This window comes from Balaenoptera ricei, chromosome 1 (assembly GCF_028023285.1).
Source record: "Balaenoptera ricei isolate mBalRic1 chromosome 1, mBalRic1.hap2, whole genome shotgun sequence".
NCBI classification, from domain to species: Eukaryota; Metazoa; Chordata; class Mammalia; order Artiodactyla; family Balaenopteridae; genus Balaenoptera; species Balaenoptera ricei.
In genome coordinates, this window is record NC_082639.1 from 117,976,496 (window position 1) to 117,994,914 (window position 18,419).

General features: G+C 54.6%; 3 protein-coding genes across 9 annotated transcripts; 2 read left to right on the plus strand and 1 right to left on the minus strand.

Moving 5' to 3' along the window:
• Nucleotides 1-17: 17 nt before the first annotated feature.
• On the plus strand, nucleotides 18-6,704 carry USP21 (ubiquitin specific peptidase 21). Of its 4 annotated transcripts, none has more exons than XM_059934827.1 (13): nucleotides 18-1,254; nucleotides 1,541-2,161; nucleotides 2,951-3,010; nucleotides 3,169-3,289; nucleotides 3,513-3,624; nucleotides 3,804-3,959; nucleotides 4,466-4,530; nucleotides 4,787-4,890; nucleotides 5,073-5,159; nucleotides 5,451-5,529; nucleotides 5,760-5,867; nucleotides 5,974-6,088; nucleotides 6,329-6,704. In XM_059934827.1, the coding sequence occupies exons 2-13, from the start codon at nucleotides 1,562-1,564 to the stop codon at nucleotides 6,417-6,419; spliced, it is 1,698 nt and encodes a 565-aa protein (XP_059790810.1). In that variant the 5' UTR covers nucleotides 18-1,254; nucleotides 1,541-1,561; the 3' UTR covers nucleotides 6,420-6,704. The 4 variants fall into 4 exon arrangements, with proteins under 4 accessions (XP_059790810.1, XP_059790801.1, XP_059790816.1 ...); XM_059934818.1 differs by having other exon boundaries at nucleotides 18-1,250; XM_059934833.1 differs by having other exon boundaries at nucleotides 18-1,250; nucleotides 1,541-1,900.
• An 844-nt stretch (nucleotides 6,705-7,548) lies between these two features.
• Nucleotides 7,549-11,314, plus strand: PPOX (protoporphyrinogen oxidase). Of its 3 annotated transcripts, XM_059934919.1 has the most exons (13): nucleotides 7,549-7,766; nucleotides 7,939-8,033; nucleotides 8,180-8,314; nucleotides 8,448-8,563; nucleotides 8,746-8,878; nucleotides 9,183-9,327; nucleotides 9,437-9,627; nucleotides 10,056-10,116; nucleotides 10,300-10,418; nucleotides 10,496-10,606; nucleotides 10,706-10,855; nucleotides 10,969-11,011; nucleotides 11,096-11,314. In XM_059934919.1, exons 2-13 carry the CDS (start codon nucleotides 7,947-7,949, stop codon nucleotides 11,236-11,238), a joined length of 1,434 nt encoding a protein of 477 aa, XP_059790902.1. In that variant the 5' UTR covers nucleotides 7,549-7,766; nucleotides 7,939-7,946; the 3' UTR covers nucleotides 11,239-11,314. The 3 variants fall into 3 exon arrangements, with proteins under 3 accessions (XP_059790902.1, XP_059790907.1, XP_059790908.1); XM_059934924.1 differs by lacking the exon at nucleotides 7,939-8,033 and having other exon boundaries at nucleotides 7,550-7,766; XM_059934925.1 differs by lacking the exons at nucleotides 7,549-7,766; nucleotides 7,939-8,033; nucleotides 8,180-8,314; nucleotides 8,448-8,563 and having other exon boundaries at nucleotides 8,752-8,878; nucleotides 9,170-9,327.
• Nucleotides 11,315-11,407: 93 nt separating this feature from the next.
• On the minus strand, nucleotides 11,408-17,830 carry B4GALT3 (beta-1,4-galactosyltransferase 3). 2 transcript variants are annotated; one of them, XM_059934940.1, is made up of 9 exons: nucleotides 17,748-17,830; nucleotides 16,776-16,921; nucleotides 16,224-16,457; nucleotides 15,789-16,063; nucleotides 15,022-15,257; nucleotides 13,865-14,055; nucleotides 13,633-13,755; nucleotides 12,314-12,418; nucleotides 11,408-12,179 (listed from the first exon to the last, which is right to left on the minus strand). In XM_059934940.1, exons 4-9 carry the CDS (start codon nucleotides 16,048-16,050, stop codon nucleotides 11,906-11,908), a joined length of 1,191 nt encoding a protein of 396 aa, XP_059790923.1. In that variant the 5' UTR covers nucleotides 16,051-16,063; nucleotides 16,224-16,457; nucleotides 16,776-16,921; nucleotides 17,748-17,830; the 3' UTR covers nucleotides 11,408-11,905. The 2 variants fall into 2 exon arrangements, with proteins under 2 accessions (XP_059790923.1, XP_059790917.1); XM_059934934.1 differs by lacking the exon at nucleotides 16,224-16,457.
• Nucleotides 17,831-18,419: the final 589 nt, after the last annotated feature.

Consider the following 18,419-nt stretch of genomic DNA (forward strand, 5'->3'; position numbering starts at 1 on the left):
TAAGACCCAAGGCACATGTACAACTATACTAGTTCGGGAGGGAAGGGGAAATGGAGGATGCTCTGGTCTGGAGCTGGGGAATGAAAGGAAATCCTGACTGCTCTCCCTGCTGCTGAGATCTGCTTTTGTCCTTTAGCAGGGAGCCTACTGCTTTGGCCTGCAAGATGCTTGACGACTGGTTTTGCAGGGCCAGTATGCCCTGCCCTCCAGGGATCTTCCCAACCCTATGTGGATACTTCACTGGTCTGTGGGCTGGACCCAGGCCCTGCATTCGCACCCCTGCTCCCTGGGAAGGATCCGTGCTGCAAGCCGGGGGGCTATACTACGATTGTCAGATCTATATCCTTTAGAGCCACGGGGTGGGGCGATGGGACTCTACTTTAGGGACTTGCTTTGGAGCGATGGTTTAAAGACAATTCTTGCCAAAGCTGGGAACTGGCGGTCCTAAAGTTGGCTGTGTTTCCATGGTGTCGGCGGCGGAGCCGAGGGGGCGGGTTCACGCAAGCGCCGAGGAAGACGGTGGGTGGAGTCTGAGTGTGGGTGCGCAGGCGCCCTGAGAGACAGTGAAGCCGGCGGCCGGTGGCCGGGCGGGACCAACAAAGATGGCGGCGGCCCCTGCGGTGGGAGAGATCTGGGCACTAGCTGCGGCTAAAGCTGCAGCCGGGCCCGCAGGGGCGCTGCACGAGGGTAGTAGGGGGTGGCCCTGAGCTGGGGCCTGGCCCCGGCTGGCCTCCCCCGCCGCCTCACCCGGGGACAGGTACGGTCCGGGGCGTTATGGCGTGGGGGTGCCGAGGGAAGACTGTTCCAGACCCGAGAGATCGCCCACCCCAAAGGCAGAGACGCTGGGGGCCCGGCAGGCCTGCGAGAACTGGGCTGGAGGGACCAGCATCCATGGATTGTGTAGAATATGCCGCTGGACCCCGTAGCCAATCAGCAGCCTCGGCCTTTCTGCCCTCGAGGGGGGCGGACCCGGTTGAAACCTCCTGTGGTGGGAGACGTGCAGAGATTAGGGGTCAGGGAGTTAGTTCGTCCTCCCTCCCCGCCACAGCCCCTGAGCCCCGACACCACTTTGGAGCTCAGAGGTGGGGGAGGGAGTGATTCGCAAGTAACCTTTTTAGTGTGCTTCATTTGCAGCCAGGAGGGGCAGGGGTTTGAGAATGGAATGCTGTCCTTGGGGCTGTTATACTTGCATCCACACCGCTATTTGACCAGAGGTCCCAAGTGACCCAGAGCACATCCCACTTGACTAGGCAGGTATGGGGGAACCTTCCTGAGCACCTAGATTATAAAAACAGCCAAGATAGGAACTATCTATCATTGGCTCTCCAGTAAAGCAGTATTCTGTAGGAAGGGCGTGAGGAATGTAGAAAGAGTTAAAGCCCTGCCTGCTATCATTCATTCATTCATTTACTCAATGGCTACTAAGTGTTTACTTTGTACCAAACACTATACTAGGCACTGGGGATACAATGATTGATATGGCAGCCTAGGTTCCCACCTCCCTCCATATTCAAACGCTGATCGTCTCTTCTCCTCCCAGGTCCAGCCTGTGGTGTCCACAATGCCCCAGGCTTCTGAGCACCGCCTGGGACGGACCCGAGAGCCACCTCTTAATGTCCAGCACCGAGTGGGATCCAAGCTACCATTTGCTCCCAGGGCCCGGAGCAAGGAGCGCCGAAACCCAGCCCCTGGGCCGAACCCTATGTTACGACCTCTGCCTCCTAGGCCAGCTCCCCCTGAGGAACGGCTCAAGAAACTGGAGCTGGGACGGGGACGGACCTCAGGCCCTCGTCCCAGAGGCCCGCTTCGGGCAGATCATGGAGTTCCCCTGCCTGGCTCACCACCCCCAACTGTGGCTCTGCCTCTCCCATCAAGGACCAACCTAGCCCGTTCCAAGTCTGTGAGCAGTGGGGACTTGCGTCCAATGGGGATTGCCTTGGGAGGGCACCGTGGCACTGGAGAGCTAGGGGCTGCACTGAGCCGCTTGGCTCTCCGGCCTGAGCCCCCCACTTTGAGACGTAGCACCTCTCTCCGCCGCCTTGGGGGCTTTCCTGGGCCACCCACCTTGCTCAGCATACGGACAGAGCCCCCTACTTCCCATGGCTCCTTCCACGTGATATCTGCCCGGCCCTCTGAACCTTTCTACTCCAATGACAAGATGGTGAGGACTTGCCAGCACACGCCTTCCATGCCCATGTTCCTCCATGACTCCAGCTTTCTTGCCATCATATGGCTTTCCTTTCCCCTTTTTGCCAAGTTCCTTTTTCACCCCTTCATTTCAGTGGTTTGGACTTGCCTCTCCCTTATTTAAGTATCCTTAAGCCTCATAGACCCTTTGCAGGGTTGTCTGTGACTGCCCAGAATGGTGTGCCATTTCAGTCCCCAAGGAATAAACCATTTGGAATTCTTTGGGTCCCCAGGCCCTTACCTTCCCTTGCTGTACCTTCTCTCCTAGGATGCTGCCTAGGCCTAATTAATCTCTGGAGCTGAAGAGGGGCGGGCTCAGAACATCTGAGCTCGTGTGGTTGCCCATTTCCCGAGCTAAGTGAGCTAGGCTGATTGCAGTTGGAGCCGTCAGGAGAGGGTGCAGGAAGGGGCCACGGGTGCAGGAGGGGGCCTTGGGGGTAGCAAGGTGGGGGTGGGGAGCAGCTGGGCAACCATGCCAGTGCTTGGGGAGTTGCCCCAGGAGCTGCATCGCCGGCTAGCTGGGCAGAGGAGTAAGTGGGGAACAGGTGGGACAGCCATGGCTGAGTCCGTGGTACACTCAGCTGTGATAGGCTTACTGCTCATGGCCATTGAGGTAGGGAGACCCTAATACCCAGTGACGGAAAAAGTGTAGAGTTTGGGGGTGAAGGATGGGGTGGGGAAGGCAGTGGGCAGCATGCTGTCGAAAGGTTAAAGTGCCAGGTGGGATATATGGGAACGTGCTGACTGTACTCTGACCTTCCAGGCTCATCACACACTGCTTCTGGGCTCTGGTCATGTTGGCCTCCGAAACCTGGGGAACACGGTGAGAGCCATTCTCCTGTCTTTCCTAACAGGAATGTGAACTGGTGTTGGGGGCAGGCATGGGGAGGGACACTTGGGAAAGGACAGCACTGCAGTTCTCTTAAGGCTTCCTAGGCACTGGTCTGGGGAGGTAATGGCACTGTCTTTACTGCTCCCCAGTGCTTCCTGAATGCTGTGCTACAGTGTTTGAGCAGCACTCGGCCTCTTCGGGACTTCTGTCTGCGAAGGGACTTCCGGCAAGAGGTGCCCGGAGGGGGCCGAGCCCAAGAGCTCACTGAAGGTGGGGCAACAACTCCTGCTCCCTTCTTTCAAGTCCTCTTTTCCCCAAACCCTTGTAGGTCCACCTGCCAGTGCCAGTGGCCCCAACCCTGAGAGCTGGCAGTTGTATCTGTTTTTCCCAGTGCCTGATTTCCTAGAGGTTGTTTTCCACCCTCTAAGCCTCCTCTTGCTTCCCTCTTCTACTCATTAACCGTTGTTTCCCTTCCCCACTCCCACCCTAATAGCCTTTGCAGATGTGATTGGTGCCCTGTGGCACCCTGACTCCTGCGAAGCTGTGAATCCTACTCGATTCCGAGCTGTCTTCCAGAAATACGTTCCTTCCTTCTCTGGATACAGGTGGGAGAGCTGGAGGGTCTGGGATTTCTCTCTGGCCTTGTCTGGGGGTAGGGCCAAGCAGCATCATTCTGAGCCTTGAGACACTCTTCATCCAGGAAGTGGGGACAGATGTCTGGGCAGGGGTTAGTGACTGTGGACTAGGCAGGGGTCAGTTGCCCATGTTCTTTGTCTGACTGCAGCCAGCAGGATGCCCAAGAGTTTCTGAAGCTCCTCATGGAGCGGCTACACCTCGAAATCAACCGACGAGGACGCCGGGCTCCGCCAGTCCTGGCCAATAGTCCAGCTCCCTCCCAACCCCGCCGTGGAGGGGCTCTGCTAGAAGAACCTGAGTTAAGGTAAGGTTGCCCCCCTCCTTTTTCTCCGCAGTAGTTTATCAGCAGCATTCATCCTTCACAGAAGTGAGCTAGTCAAGATTGAGGATGTAGGGTCCAAGGAAGTACTTAGCTCAGAAAATGGTTTGAGAAGCAGTGCAGAAGTAGGAAGAAGGCAGGAGGAGGAGGGAGGCTGAGGGGCACAGATGGAGGCAGAAGATAGTGCTATGGCTGTCACTGTATTGACAGAGGAGGGGATAATTAATTTACAAGGTACCTAAGGGGTCTGAAGCCAGGTGGAGGAAGATGGCATGTTCTTCCCTTGTCAACATTGCTTTCTTTTCCTCTCACCTTGGATTTCCCCGGAAAGTCCTCTGAAGCATTACTCCTTCGTCTCTTTCTTGAAATTTAGAGAAGGAGCTGGGGTATGGGTGGGGTACAGGGCTCTGTGGATCATTTCAGTGGTGTCGGGGGTGCCCAGTGTTCCTGCTGTCTCATGGGTGCTCCCCACTTCCCTTGATCTGTCCTAGCGATGACGACCGAGCCAACCTAATGTGGAAGCGTTACCTGGAGCGAGAGGACAGCAAGATTGTGGGTATGGAACGAGACAAAGTGATGGGGAAAGATAGTGTGCAGGGGGTGCGGGCTTGGCAGAAAAAAATCCATCCTCTCCAGGGGTGTGGGAATAAGGCTAGATGACGAAAATGTGGAGAAGTTGTGAGGGGTTTGTGAGGAGTGTCGGTGGTGGGAAAGGAAGGGTCAGGCAAACGGGTGGGAAGAGATGGGAATCCAAGAAAGCATCTCAGGCATCCTACAATGACTGTTTCTCCTGCCCCTTTGCTTCTATCTAGACCTGTTTGTGGGCCAGTTGAAAAGTTGTCTCAAGTGCCAGGCCTGTGGGTATCGCTCCACGACCTTCGAGGTTTTTTGTGACCTGTCCCTGCCCATCCCCAAGGTGGGATTCCAGAAGATTCCAGGGGTGGATGGGACATGGGTTCTGTGACCCAACCCTACCCACCCCCAGTGTGGGAGGGAACCCTGTGGGTCTCTGGAGCAGAAATGAAGCTTGGATTAATCGAGAAGAGTTGGAAAAGGAAATTCAGAACATGCTGACCCTTCACTCCCCTTTCCCCCCAGAAAGGATTTGCCGGGGGCAAGGTGTCTCTGCGGGATTGTTTCAGCCTTTTCACCAAGGAAGAAGAGCTAGAATCGGAGAATGCCCCAGTATGTGTGGGTTCACAAGGGATATAGTATGGGTGGGAGACCTGGGGGGGGGGGGCTCCATATGGGTAAAAGGGGTTGCATGATGCCTTAGTATGAAGAATAACACTTATATGTCTGGGTTTGTGTAGGAGTTTCAGATATGTCCTGGGATTCCCAGGGCAAAGGGCAGCGGCCCAGAGGATACAGAAGTAATAGGGAGCATAGTAAATTTGTCTGTGAGTCAGGGTGTCAGAAAAGCCAACTGAGGTGAGGAGCACGTTAACCTTATAATATTATTTGACATTTACTCAGGTGTGTGACCAATGTCGGCAGAAAACACGAAGTACCAAAAAGTTGACAGTACAAAGATTCCCCCGAATCCTCGTGCTCCGTATCCTAATGTTCAAATTCTTATTTCTCCCATTCATTCTTTTTCCTCATTCCTCATGTTTGCAGAGGCTGGACATTTGGGAATTCAGTTTTCCTTAGGAAAAGCCTGCCACTCCACCTTTCCCTACCAAGCTCCCCATGTGTGTTCAGGGAGGGGAGTGGACAACATTCAATTCCTCAGCCCCCCTCAGAGGCACTCTGCCTCCCAAATTCTCCTTAACCAGAGCTTAGATCTTAATCGATTTTCCGCCTCCCGAGGCTCCATCAAGAAAAGTTCAGTAGGTGTAGACTTCCCGCTGCAGCGACTGAGCCTAGGGGACTTTGCCAGTGACAAAGCCGGTGAGTCTTGTAGGGAAGGTCCTGAGGAGCTCCCATGAAGGGGAGGGAGAGAGTGGGAGTGGGGCACAGCTCTGACTATAGATTTTGGTCATCTCTAACCCCGAAGGAAGCCCCGTATATCAGCTGTATGCCCTTTGCAACCACTCGGGCAGTGTCCACTATGGCCACTACACAGCCCTGTGCCGGTGCCAGACTGGTTGGCATGTCTACAATGACTCTCGGTGAGAATAGCCTCCTATTCAACTCCTGCCCCATTCCCGCTGCAGCCCTGATACCTTTCCCTAATACGAAGCCCCAGGAGAGCACAGTGCCTGGTAAAAGGTGGGCGGTGAGTGGGTGTGTGTGTGGGTATGGGGGCGTCTTTCCTGATCACTACCGGGATGCTGTGAGGTTGATCATGTGGGGAGGGGGGGAATATGCAGGAATGATCACACCTCCTTCCCCATCTCCCTTCTTCCTAGTGTCTCCCCTGTCAGTGAAAACCAGGTGGCATCCAGTGAGGGCTACGTGCTGTTCTACCAACTGATGCAGGAGCCACCCCGGTGCCTGTGACATCCCCTTTAAGCCCTGGCACCTGTGAAACCCTTTCAACACCCTCAAGCCCCCAGGCTCCCCATTTACCTCAGAGACGTCTATTTTTGTGTCTTTTTAATCGGGGAGGGGGGAGGGGGTGGTTTTACCTCCCATTATTTTTTTTATTAAAAAATATCCTTCCACCTGGAGGCTCCCGTCTCCCAGCCCCATGTACAGAGCTCCCCAGGCCCCTGCCCGTGTACAGCCCCCAGACCCTCTACAGTCTCACTTTTTTTTGTAAATAAATTTATTAAGAAAAAATGATGTCCTTATTTGTATTTGTGCTTAAGGGCGGGTGGAGATACAGAACTAGGCCGAATTGGAGTCTTCCTGGGACTCAGTTCCCTCTCTGAACAGATGGGGGCGCGCTCAAAGCCGTGGGGGTGGGAGTGGGGATAGAGGGGCCGGACCAGGACACATTGATGCCAAGGTTTGACCACGCAGTGGTGGTTTATATTGGGAGGAAAAGGGAAGGCGAGCTTGAGACTCGTGAAGCTGTAGGGAAGCCTGGAGCTAGAGTGCAGGCACTGGGTAGACGGGTTTTGCCGGCGTAGGGGGCTGCCCCCTCGAGAGCGAGGTGCCCAAGGACCCCTGTTGATAAACACGGTACGTTGCCGGGCCGCCCTAACTCCCGTAGGTCCAGGCTGTTGCTAACATCAAGGAGCTGTTTATGGAGCCACCTCCCCACGGACCAGCCTCCAGTGTCCCTATCTACTCTCCCTACAACCAAAGCTCATGAGGCCCTCCCTCCAGGGTTCTCAGCCTAGCTGGGCCTGGGAAGCTCGAGCTGGGGAATGCTAACCAGCACGCAGCTCTCGCCGCTCCAGCCTTGAGGGGAAGTCAGTGATGGATATAGCTGCTCTCTCCAACCTGGCATCGAACCGGTTAACTAACCTCCAGCTCCACAGAGCAGCCTTCTACAGGGGCCAACCCTACGCCTTTGCGGGAGGAGGAGCCGCTCCCGGTTCAGTGTTGTCATTGGTGAGTGTGATCGGGGCCTTTCAGGACCCACCAATCCAGGAGCAGGAAGGTAAGGTCAGGCGTGTGCCGCGAGAATAGAGTGGACGGAGAGTCGGAGAGACCGAAAAACTGGGGTGGGGGGGTGGTGGAGGCAGCGGACTGAAACTCTAGGCCTAGTGGGGGCGGGCGGGAGGGAAAGCGCTTCAGAAGACAGGCGGCAGGTCGGAGCCCAGAGCCCTGCGCTAGCAGATAGCGTGGGTGTGGCCCTTATCCACCTCCCAGCCCCCGCACCCGGGACGCCGGCGGCGTGATGTGTTGAGACCTCTGTCTCCTCCTTTCCCCTCATTTTTCTCGTTCCTCTCGTGGGTGAGTCCTAGGCCCTGGGCGGGGACCTCACAGTTCCACCACCCCATCCGCGGGCTCTGCCTTAGTTTCCCCTAAAGCAGCGAATGGCCGGGGGTGGAACGCGGAACCCGCAGGTCTTCTGGAGAGCAGGGTGCTTCTGGTCAGCCTGTCCGTATCGCCTCCACACCCGCAGGCTTCACCATGGGCCGGACCGTGGTCGTGCTGGGCGGAGGGATCAGCGGCTTGGCCGCTAGTTACCACCTGAGCCGGGCCCCTTGTCCCCCCAAGGTGAGTGCCCCCCGCTCCGTGCCAGAGGGAGCCTCCTTTAATACTCTCCCATTTCCAGCAAGAGGGAATGCGCCGCCCCATTCCCCTCCTGACCCTTTACGCCGCGGCCGCGGCTATAGGCTGCAGTTTCTCCCTCTTGTCCCCAGGTGGTCTTGGTGGAGGGCAGCGAGCGCCTGGGAGGCTGGATCCGCTCGGTACGAGGCCCAGATGGTGCTGTCTTTGAACTTGGACCTCGAGGAATTCGGCCGGCGGGAGTCCTGGGAGCCCGGACCCTGCTCATGGTGAGGGGCTTGTGGAATGCCTAGGAGAGGTTGTGGAGGGACCTTCACTAGAGAATAGAGTGAAGGGGAGCAAGTAGATTTGGTGGTCAGTCCTTTCCTTAGTTTATGCTCTTTCTGAGGACGTGTGGAGCAGGTTTCCGAGCTTGGCTTGGACTCAGAAGTGTTGCCTGTCCGGGGAGACCATGCAGCTGCCCAGAACAGGTTCCTGTATGTAGGTGGCGCCCTGCACGCCCTGCCCTCTGGCATCAGGTAATGCTACCACCTCCTTACTGCCATTCTTCTCCTCTGCCTCCATCCTCACATCCCTTCCATTTCCTCATCTTCCAGTTTGTCAGCCCTCCCAGCAAAAGGGGCCAAATGAATGGAAATGACCCCCTGGAGCTGGGGGGTTAAATCAGAGCTCCCTCTTCACTGTGCCTTCCTCCATGCAGGGGGCTACTCCGCCCTTCACCTCCCTTCTCCAAACCTCTGTTTTGGGCTGGGCTGAAGGAGTTGACTACGCCCCGGGGCAAAGACCCTGATGAGACTGTGCACAGTTTCGCCGAGCGCCGCCTTGGTCCTGAGGTAACACCGCCCAGAAGCCCCCAAATCCCGTCCCTCCTAAACCAGCTGCAGATCCCCGTACTCGCACCTCCCAGTAGGGCCTTTTCTGTATCATCTGAAAACGCCCTCTTCTCTTCATACCCAGTAGCCCCCCAAACTCAGTGTTGGGGGTGAATGCCTTCACTTCCTTTCCATCCTTCTGTAATAGTGAGACTGCTTTCCAACCAAACCCCACCCCACCTCACCCCTGTTCTCTGCCAAGCAGGGACAGTGGAAATTAGTGCAGCTTATTCCTTGGCCTCTCAATCCCAGTCTCACCCTTAAGGTGGCGTCTCTAGCCATGGACAGTCTTTGCCGTGGAGTGTTTGCAGGCAACAGCCGTGAGCTCAGCATGAGGTCCTGCTTTCCCAGTCTCTTCCAAGCTGAGCAAACCCATCGTTCCATATTACTGGGGCTGCTGCTGGGGGCAGGTGAGGGGGGCGTTGGTTCAAGGGTTGAAGATATTAAGGACTGCCAGAGTGAAGGACTGGAAGCAAGGGGTGCTATTTTAATGATTCTTCTCTGCTTCCTCCTCTGCAGGGCAGGGCCCACAGCCAGACTCAGCACTTATTCGCCAGGCTCGGGCTGAGCGCTGGAGCCAGTGGTCACTCCGTGGAGGGCTGGAGACATTGCCTCAGGCCCTTAACACCCACCTGACTAGTAGGGGTGTCAGTGTTCTCAGAGGCCAGCCAGTCTGTGGGCTCAGCCTCCAAGCAGAAGGGTGCTGGAAGGTAGGAGAGCCCCCTGGAGTGTAATGAACCTGTCTGTTAGAGTTTCCAACTTTGTCTAAATGCTTTAGCCAGCAGGACTGGAGTTTCTCCTTGTTCTGCTGTCCTAGAAGCTATTTAAATATGGGCTACTCCACATTCCTAGGCCTTATTTGGGGACCTTCCTCCAAGGCCTGTTTGATCCAAACCTGTGGATAGAATATATATAAGTGGCTCCCAGCTAGGGGAAAGAACCACTGAGCTCCACTAAACATTTCAGAGTGGCCCACTGGCTTTTGTCTGGCCCGCTTCCTGGAGTAATGGGGGGATGATTTTTGTGCTGACGACTTAGTCTCTTCATCCTGAGTCAGCACCCAGTCTCTCTCCTGCCTGGGAAACTAAGGCAAAATTCCCATGACCTCTGTGTCTTTTAAATGTTTTCTTCCTCTCAGGTGTCTCTAGGGGACAGCAACCTGGAGGCTGACCACATTATTAGTGCCATTCCAGCTTCAGGTAATGTGGTAGTCACCCTCCCCTTCTCCAACCAGGTTGAGGCAACGTAGCTTCTTTCTGGGCCAACAGGAGCATGCCATGCCCCTGAACTGGTCAACCCTGTGGGAGTCTAAGCCCAAGGAGGGTTGGTAAAATTGTAGTGTGAATGCCTCCTGAGGCAGGCCTCTGCCTGCTCTCCTCCAGTGCTCAGCAAGCTGCTCCCTGCCGAGGCTGCACCTCTGGCTCGTGCTCTGAGTACCATCACTGCTGTGTCTGTGGCTGTGGTGAATCTGCAGTACCGAGGAGCTCGTCTGCCTGTCCAGGTGTGACACAGAAGAAGGGGAGACGTGGGCTCAACTGGAACTCTTCCCTCCTGACCCAGTCTCTTCCTTTTCTCCAGGGATTTGGACATCTGGTGCCATCCTCAGAAGACCCAGGCATCCTGGGAATCGTGTATGACTCAGTTGCTTTCCCTGAGCAGGATGGGAGCCCCCCTGGCCTCAGAGTGACTGTGAGAGAAGGCAGCTTTGCTTAGTGGGGGTTTCCCAAGGGCTCCTCTGTGCCCCAGTGTAGTAAGGCCAGGCTGGTCAGTGCCGTATTCCCTCCTTAGGTGATGTTGGGAGGTTCCTGGTTACAGACATTAGAAGCCAGGGGCAGTGTCTTATCTCAGGAGCTGTTCCAAAAGGAGGCAGAGAAAGCAGCTGCCACTCAGTTAGGACTGAAGGAGCCACCAAGTCACTGCTTGGTCCATCTACACAAGGTAAACACTCCTCAGCTACCCACTGGAGGCAGGGACTGGTACATTTGTCATTGTCTACCCAGGCCTGGGACATCAGTAATAATCTTTCCCTGTATCCCCTCTTCTCTCCCCAGAACTGTATCCCCCAGTATACTTTAGGCCACTGGCAAAAATTGGGTAAGTTGGGAAAGCAGCTGGGCTGAGAAAGAGCCATGAAAATAGACCCCTAGCTGTAACATTCCTTTTATCTTTTCCTCCCAGAGTCAGCTACCCAATTCCTGGCTGCTCAGAAGCTGCCTTTGACTCTGGCCGGAGCCTCGTACGAGGGGGTTGCTGTCAATGATTGTATAGAGAGTGGGCGCCAGGCAGCAGCCCGTGTCCTGGGCACAGAACCTAACAGTTGATCCTCAAACCTCACTTCTTCCTGCCTCTGCTGACAGGGACTCTCTCACCCATGAAAATAAAAGTTGCTGGAGCTTGGCTTGGTCTGGCTGTTCTGTCTCCTGTGGGCGTGGGTGGGGTGGGTGAGCAAAGGTAGTAGGTAAAGGGTGCTTAGGATACAGAAAGCAGGAGCAGAGGCAAGACAAAGTCCTTTATTAGAAAATATATCAAAATCCCAGCCCCCTGAGCAAGGTCCAGAAGAGGGAGCTACTCCAACACTGGCAGAAAGTACCCTGGGAGGGGCTTCCTTCAAACACACTTCCTGGGAACCATAAATAGAATAAATATTCACAGAGGTCCCGGGAAAAGTCAGATCACTCTTCTCTCCATGGAAGAGGAAGGGATTTGGGGTCCAGCCCTGCTCTTACCCCGTGGGCAGGGGCCACCTAGGAGTCATCACAGAAAATCATGACATCAAGGATTCACAGTCATAAGCCCTGGCTGGTGACCCTAGAAAGAGGGACCCCCCCAGGGCTAGAGGAGCCCAGCTCCAGTCCAGCAGTGAGGAGAGGCCCCTGCCCCCAGCACGGCAGTAGAGTTCATTTTCCCCACATCCCCTCTAAGAGCAGTGAGGAGCTGAGGGTGGGGAGAATACAACTCTTCGGATTCAGTTTCATGATTAAGGAGGAGTCAGTGTGAACCATGGGGAGCTGTGTGGTTGGCAGCAGGCAGAGGGTCGGGCCCGGCTGGGGGCCGGCGCTGCAGCATCTCCTGACGGAAGGCCTGGGAGGAACCAGGTGGGTAACGGGGACCAGAGGGAGTCTGAGGACCCCGAGGGTCAGTTCCAATGTCTGCTGTGATGTTGGTATAGAGAGGGCCCAGCTCTCGAGCCAGCAATCGGTATGTCAGTGAGTTCATCCCATCTTGAGTCCAGGAATTCCGGGTTCGGACCAGGAGGTCAAATCTGAGGATTAGAGATTGGAGACTTAAGACCTGGAAAGGAACAGCCAGGAATCTAGGAAGCTTCAGGAACTGCCTGGCTAGGGTGCAGAATCTTGAGGATCCAGTAATAATCCCCAGGCGGCCCTCCCATCCTACCTGTGGGGATTTTCCTCGTTGCCCTTATCTCCTCGGTGCTTCACCATCTTATAGTGTCCCACAGATGTGGGGGGCCGAGAGATCTTCATCCCAGCCAGGCGTACCCTATGGGAAAAGTGAGGGCAACGTGGAGGGTCCAGAGCGGAAGAAAGCTGCTGACAGGTGAGCAAGAAGAGCTAAGGCTAGCGAGGACGGAATTGCACGTTTCTTTACACAAAGAACAGCTATTACTAACTAGGCAAAAAAAGTGCCAAGTACTGGAAGGGGAGAGAAAGTCAAACAGAAAGAAGGAAATGGCTGAAGAGAATGTAAAAGCTTGGATGTATCCAGATCCTCAGGGCCTACTGCCAGGCACCCTGGGGGCTTTAAACAATTGGCAGAGGTAGATTTGCACCTCCCACCTTTGTTTCCTAAACGGCTCCCAGGAGCTGCCCTTGCAGTCTGGAAAGGACCGGGAGAGGAGCCATTTTCTCAAAAAGGGAGGACAAGACTGGGAGTCACAGACCCAAGCTCAGCAGTTCTTATTTAGATGAGTAGCTGAGCTGCCTCAGCTCTGCCACACCCCCTACCCCCCACCCACATTAAGAAAAGAGTGGAACCAAGTCATCAGGACCTGGAAAGAAACAAACTCCCACTCTGACACACAGAAGCAAGAAGTGAAGATAGCCTGGGAAGGTACTGAAAGAATACATACATTTAGAAATTGCTGGGTGCTTTACAAACATACAGAAGACAAGAATTCATAGAGATGTCATCCCAGAGGACAAAGGGGGAGAAGAAGCAATGGGTCCAGCATATCAAGCCCAAATAGTCAAATGACAGATAGGAAATTGGGTCAGCTGAGGCTGAAGGTCAAAATGTTTCACATGCTAAAAATAAGTTGGCATCATGCCAATGGCACAGGCTTTTTTTTAAAAAAAAAAAAAAAAAGTGGTTCTGGGCTATGTGGAGCTGAGCCTCTCCTCTCCCAGCCCTGAAAGGAAGTGTGGTTTGGATGCAACCCTAGCAGAGGCAGGACTAAACTGTCTCTAGGCCCCTTTCCAGCTCTGGAATCCCGTGATACTATGGCCTACTGATCTTATCTTCTCTCCCAGGAACAGTACTAACCAGATCTAAGAGACTGAAGGATAACAGAATGGGGAGCAGCATGCAAAGCCTGACCTGGGTAGACCGGACTGAAAAGACTAAGGGAGAGGAATGGGCACAGTGCAGGACCAGGGAGCTAAAAATTAGTGGTAAAGGGCTATGGCTAGGGGTGGTCTCAGAGGACAGTGATCCAGGCTGGGGTCAGGGAGGGAGGTGGTGGCAGGAAGTCTGACCTGGTAGCAATGTCATCATCCTCACCACCCCAGCCCCAGTATTCATTGGGGAAGCCATTCATCTTCAGATACTGGTCGGGAGTGAGCGCCGAGACCCCTCCAAAGTACTGGGGGTACGGGAGGCTGGGGAGAGAAAGATCCTTGGATTCCACAAGTCTTCTGGGGGGGCCATCCCTCCTTCTTCCACCAGGTGGTGGAATTCCTGCTTCCAGTACCCTCTCATGCCCTCTACCTGTATCCAAACTTGTTCATGGCAACAGCAACATGCCGGGGTCCTCGGTGGTCGCACACATACAGATTGTGGTCATTCTCCGGCAAGAGGTCCACATCATGCAAGAACAAGCAGTCCCATTCTTCATCACGCAGGGCCTCCCGCACCCCAACATTCAGCAGCTTTGCCCTGTTAAATGTTCCATTTCCAGCCTGGAAGATAATGGCGGAGGACCAAACTAGGTCTATAGGTAGCATGGAGAAGAAGCATAAAAGTGAAAAGAGGGAAATCAAAGTGGGATATGGGACAAGGAAAATGAAGAGAAAGACAACTTCTTTGTTTTTTCATTCAACAAAAAATTTTTTGAGCATCAGTATGTGCCTGACACTTACATGCTGCTATTTAGCATTTAATCCCGACAACAAACAAACCATGTGGAACAGGTGGTATATTAGTTATCACTCTTTGCCTCATTTTAGCAGGTTGGGTATCTTGCTCAAGGTCACATATGGAACAAGTGGCAGAACCCAGAATTTTAGCCCAAATCTATCCACTTCCAAATTCAAGAACGGAAAAATCATGGAAGATTATAGGACAGTGGGAATATCCTTAAGGAGAAGTATGGGACTAACACGTTGGCAGAGCAGTGCCAGCTGCTGCTTTCTTTTTATATATATATATGTGTGTGTGTGTGTGTGTGTGTGTATATATATATATTGTTTTTTTTTTTTTGGGGGGGCTGCATTAGGTCTTTGTTGCTGCATGCAGGCTTTCTCTAGTTGCGACGAGCGGGGGCTACTCTTTGTTGCGGTGGCTTCTCTTGTTGCGGAGCACGGGCTCTAGGCGCGCAGGCTCAGTAGTTGTGGCTCGTGGGCTCTAGAGTGCAGGCTCAGTAGTTGTGGCACACGGGCTTAGCTGCTCTGTGGCATGTGGGATCTTCCCGGACAGGGCTCGAACCTGTGTCCCCTGCACTGGCAGGCGGATTCTTAACCACTGCGCCACCAGGGAAGCCCCCTGCATTCTCACATTCAACAGTCTGACCCTCTTTTTTTTTTTTTTTTTTTTTGTCTGACCCTCTTAAAATTATTTCAGGGATCCATTATATGAGAGTGGAGTGGAATTTGTTTGAGGCTTCCTTATAAGAAAGAAAATCAGAGGGGTATGGGAATTGGGGGTACCTGATGGATGACATAGATGCCATAAGCAAGCTGCTGGCGCTGCAGGAACGGGTGCAGGTGGTAGAGCAGCAGGCGCAGGTGGTGCTCCCGGGCGCGATGGGGCACAATGATGGCTGTTCGGGACCGGGGCTCACACCCTGCAGGGCGGTACCGGCCCCCCGGTTCCACCCGGGGATTCCTCTCCACAATCTCTGCCAGTGACGGCACTGGGCTAAAGGACACGGACACGGGACCCACTGTTGGGAGGGAATGGCAAGGTCAGGGATTAGAAGGGCAAGAAGAACTGTCCCTGGCAGTCTGATTCTGGGGCTCAGCTCCCCCAAGGTCTTGCTCAGAAATCTCACAAAACCTTGAGTTCCCCATCACTGGGACAGCTTTGCAAAGTCTGGAAGGTGAAGGCTCCTTACCTAGCCTACCTTCTTATTTAAGGGTTCCATAACTCTCCCCTGCCTCACAAGGTTAGAAGCTTACAGTTAGGGGATGGAGAGAACAGATGGACTTCCAACTAACTCACTACACTAGGAGTGGTCTACAAAAGAAGCACGTCCTAGCCCGAGGCAAGAAGAGCCCATAAATGGGTTGTGGCTCAACCCAAGAGCCCAGTCGAAACTCCAAATTTAGAGTCCATTCTATCTCAACCTCAGCCTCCCTTCCAGTTACATGACCCTCCTGTTCTAAGACCCACTCCTGCCATCCTATGCCTGTCCAAGGCTCCCTGTCCCCACACCTTGGCCTTGCCTTCACTTCTGCCTTCCTTCTGCACTCACCTAAGAGAGGAGATCGTTCTGGACAGTAGGGCAGACCTTGAGGAGCTGGGGGGCCCCCTGGGGCAACAGGGGCCCCAGGCAGGTGACTGAGGTTACTGTAGACATCATGAGGATGAGAGTAGTCAAATGTCGGCTCCTGCTCTCGGCCAAATAGAGCGCTGAGGCTTCGGAAGCCCCCCAGTGACAGGTACATCATGACAGCCAGCTGGGAGCCCACAAGCAGGGCCAGAGTGCAGGGTCGCTCCAGCAGCCTCCGCAGCATCCTGGGGTGTAGTCTGGAGAGGGAGAGAGGAGAGTGCTGGGGCAGGCAGGAAGAGAGCAAGCCAGCAGAAAGAGATCATTGGGCAGGGATGAAGGTGGTGCCAGGGGTAAAGAGGAAAAGAACAAAGTCACAGAAGGGAGCACACAGATGTATGGAAAGAAATAGAATGCTACCACTGGCGCAGTGGTTAAGAATCCGCCGGCCAATGCAGGGGACACGGGTTCGATCCCTGGTCCGGGAAGATCCCACATGCCACGGAGCAACTAAGCCTGTGTGCCACAACTACTGAGCCCGCGTGCCGCAACTACTGAAGCCCACGCGCCTAGAGCCCGTGCTCCACAATGAGCGAAGCCACTGCAATGAGAAGCCCGCACACTGCAACGAAGAGTAGCCCCCGCTCGCCGCAACTAGAGAAAGCCCGCATGCAGCAACGAAGACCCAACGCAGCCAAAAATAAATAATAAATAAAATAAAAATTAAAAAAAAACCCAAAAAAACAAGAAAACGTTACCTTTAAAAAAAAAAAAAAGAATGCTACCACTAGCAGACCTACCACCTGTCACTTCCAGCCCAAGTTTCACTCTCCTCCACCCCTCCCTCAAACCACTCCTATCACCTACTATCAGTCCCCAAGAATGCTTACATCATTCATGTCCCAAGGCCATTTCAGAGCATTCTCTGGAGAACCTCCCTTCCAATTTTAGAGGGGGTAGAGATAGACTCACCTAGGTTCAAGCTGTCTTCTTCAGGATCATGGGGACTCCACGGGGTCCCGGGGGAGCAGAGATGTGAGGCATTATAAAAAATTGGAAATGTCACAGAGGACAGAGAAAGGCTCCATCCAGCACTCCAACAGCAATCTTAGGACCGGCTGAAACAGAAGTGGTCAAGGATAGCCAGCCACCCGCAGAGGGGCAGAGACGAGGATCAGGGTGAAGCCGGTTTCCCAGCTGGGGAAGGGAGGGAAAGTGGTTGGAGAGAAAAGGGGTGGAGCAGCAGATGCTAGGTCCCTGGCCTCTCCCCCATAACCCTCTAGTGTGTCAGATTTACTCTGTACTTAACCATCCTCCACCCCAGCAGGACCAACCTGTTTGGAGAGTGGGGACCGGGAAGCTATTGGAGATCTTACTTTCGCCAGGGGGGAAGGCAGTCTTAACAGGACTGTGGAGTGGCCTCAAGAGAACCCAGGGAGGCGGAGGAAACTGGCTCCTCTCCGTTCTTCACGTTTCTGGGAGCTAGCTCCGCAGGTGCAGGGAGCGTGAGCACCTGGGAGCTGCATGCAAACAACCTCGGAGAGCGGCGGGGAATAGGATGGGGGTAGCATCCCCTACCTTTTTCTACCTTTCCCCGGTCCTATCGGAGGTGGGGATCAGGGGTTATTGGTGAAATGAGATAGGGAGAGGGAGGGCTGGGCAGAACCTGTCAGAGGTACCTGGGCTAGCTCACCTAGAGGGGCGTGGTCAGCGCTCTGCAGGGGGTTACAGCCCAGTTCTTTCGGAGCACCCTCATCCCACCCCAATCTCCTCCTCCGTTTGCTCTACCTTGCGATGTGAGCCCACCGGCCTCTGTCCATACTTGCACTTACGTCCCCCTCCCTGCTCAAGGCTGTCTCCAGCCTTTACCCAAAACTTCTCACCTTCCCAATTTCCCGAACCTTTCTCCCGTGCCTCTCACCCCACCAGCCCCAGACCACACACCTGACCTTCTGCAGCCAGTCGTCACCATCACCCAGACAGCCGAACAGGAACCGCTGCCGCCATCTTGGAAGCGGGAGCTGCGGGGGCGGGGCCTCGCGTCACGGGGCGGGGCCTCGGGTGGAGCCGCCCTGGCCCCGCGAAGCGCAGGGTGTGAGCACCGCGCGGCCTGTGGGGCACGGGTGAAGCTACCGCGCAGGCTGCTAGGGGCTCGATCCCTCGGGAGAAGGCGCGGGGGCTCATCCCCACCGGACCGACTTCCAGCGGGATTCCACCCCCCACCCCCCACCCCTCACACTTGTGAAAACAGCAAGTCAAACCGGGACCTTTCTCGGGGCCAAGACGTACTGAGAGGCCGGTGCGTCGGAAGACCTCACTCTCGCCCCAAGTTGACCTGAGCCCCTTTCCGAGTGTGTCAGTGGCGCCCCCTTTAACCTAGTGCCACTTATTATCAAAATTATTTCTTGCTCAGGGTACATCGTTGCAGACTGCTCTGGCACATTTTTGTATCCCCAAGGTATCCCGCAGGCCTTGAAATAGAAACGGTTAATGAGACAAGGAAACGTTGAGTGTGGAGGGAAGGGCAGCGTCCGCTTTAATGGAAAAATGTGTTTCCCCAGATGTAAGAGTAAGATGGACGCTTCATTAATATGCAATATGTTTTATCTTGTGGCT

What these genes read in the sequence shown, in the direction of transcription:
- USP21 (XM_059934827.1), top strand. Translation starts at nt 1,562, where the DNA reads ATGCCCCAGGCTTCTGAGCACCGCCTGGGACGGACCCGAGAGCCACCT. An exon ending in TCTACTCCAATGACAAGATG is followed by an intron (nt 2,162 to 2,950) that starts GTGAGGACTTGC and finishes CTGACCTTCCAG; the next exon opens with GCTCATCACACACTGCTTCT. An exon ending in TAGAATCGGAGAATGCCCCA is followed by an intron (nt 5,160 to 5,450) that starts GTATGTGTGGGT and finishes ACATTTACTCAG; the next exon opens with GTGTGTGACCAATGTCGGCA.
- B4GALT3 (XM_059934934.1), bottom strand. Translation starts at nt 16,050, where the DNA reads ATGCTGCGGAGGCTGCTGGAGCGACCCTGCACTCTGGCCCTGCTTGTG. An exon ending in AGAACGATCTCCTCTCTTAG is followed by an intron (nt 15,258 to 15,788) that starts GTGAGTGCAGAA and finishes CCCTCCCAACAG; the next exon opens with TGGGTCCCGTGTCCGTGTCC. An exon ending in GATGATGACATTGCTACCAG is followed by an intron (nt 12,419 to 13,632) that starts GTCAGACTTCCT and finishes CTTTTCCCATAG; the next exon opens with GGTACGCCTGGCTGGGATGA.
- PPOX (XM_059934919.1), top strand. Translation starts at nt 7,947, where the DNA reads ATGGGCCGGACCGTGGTCGTGCTGGGCGGAGGGATCAGCGGCTTGGCC. An exon ending in GCCCTGCCCTCTGGCATCAG is followed by an intron (nt 8,564 to 8,745) that starts GTAATGCTACCA and finishes TCCTCCATGCAG; the next exon opens with GGGGCTACTCCGCCCTTCAC. An exon ending in CCCCTGGCCTCAGAGTGACT is followed by an intron (nt 10,607 to 10,705) that starts GTGAGAGAAGGC and finishes TTCCCTCCTTAG; the next exon opens with GTGATGTTGGGAGGTTCCTG.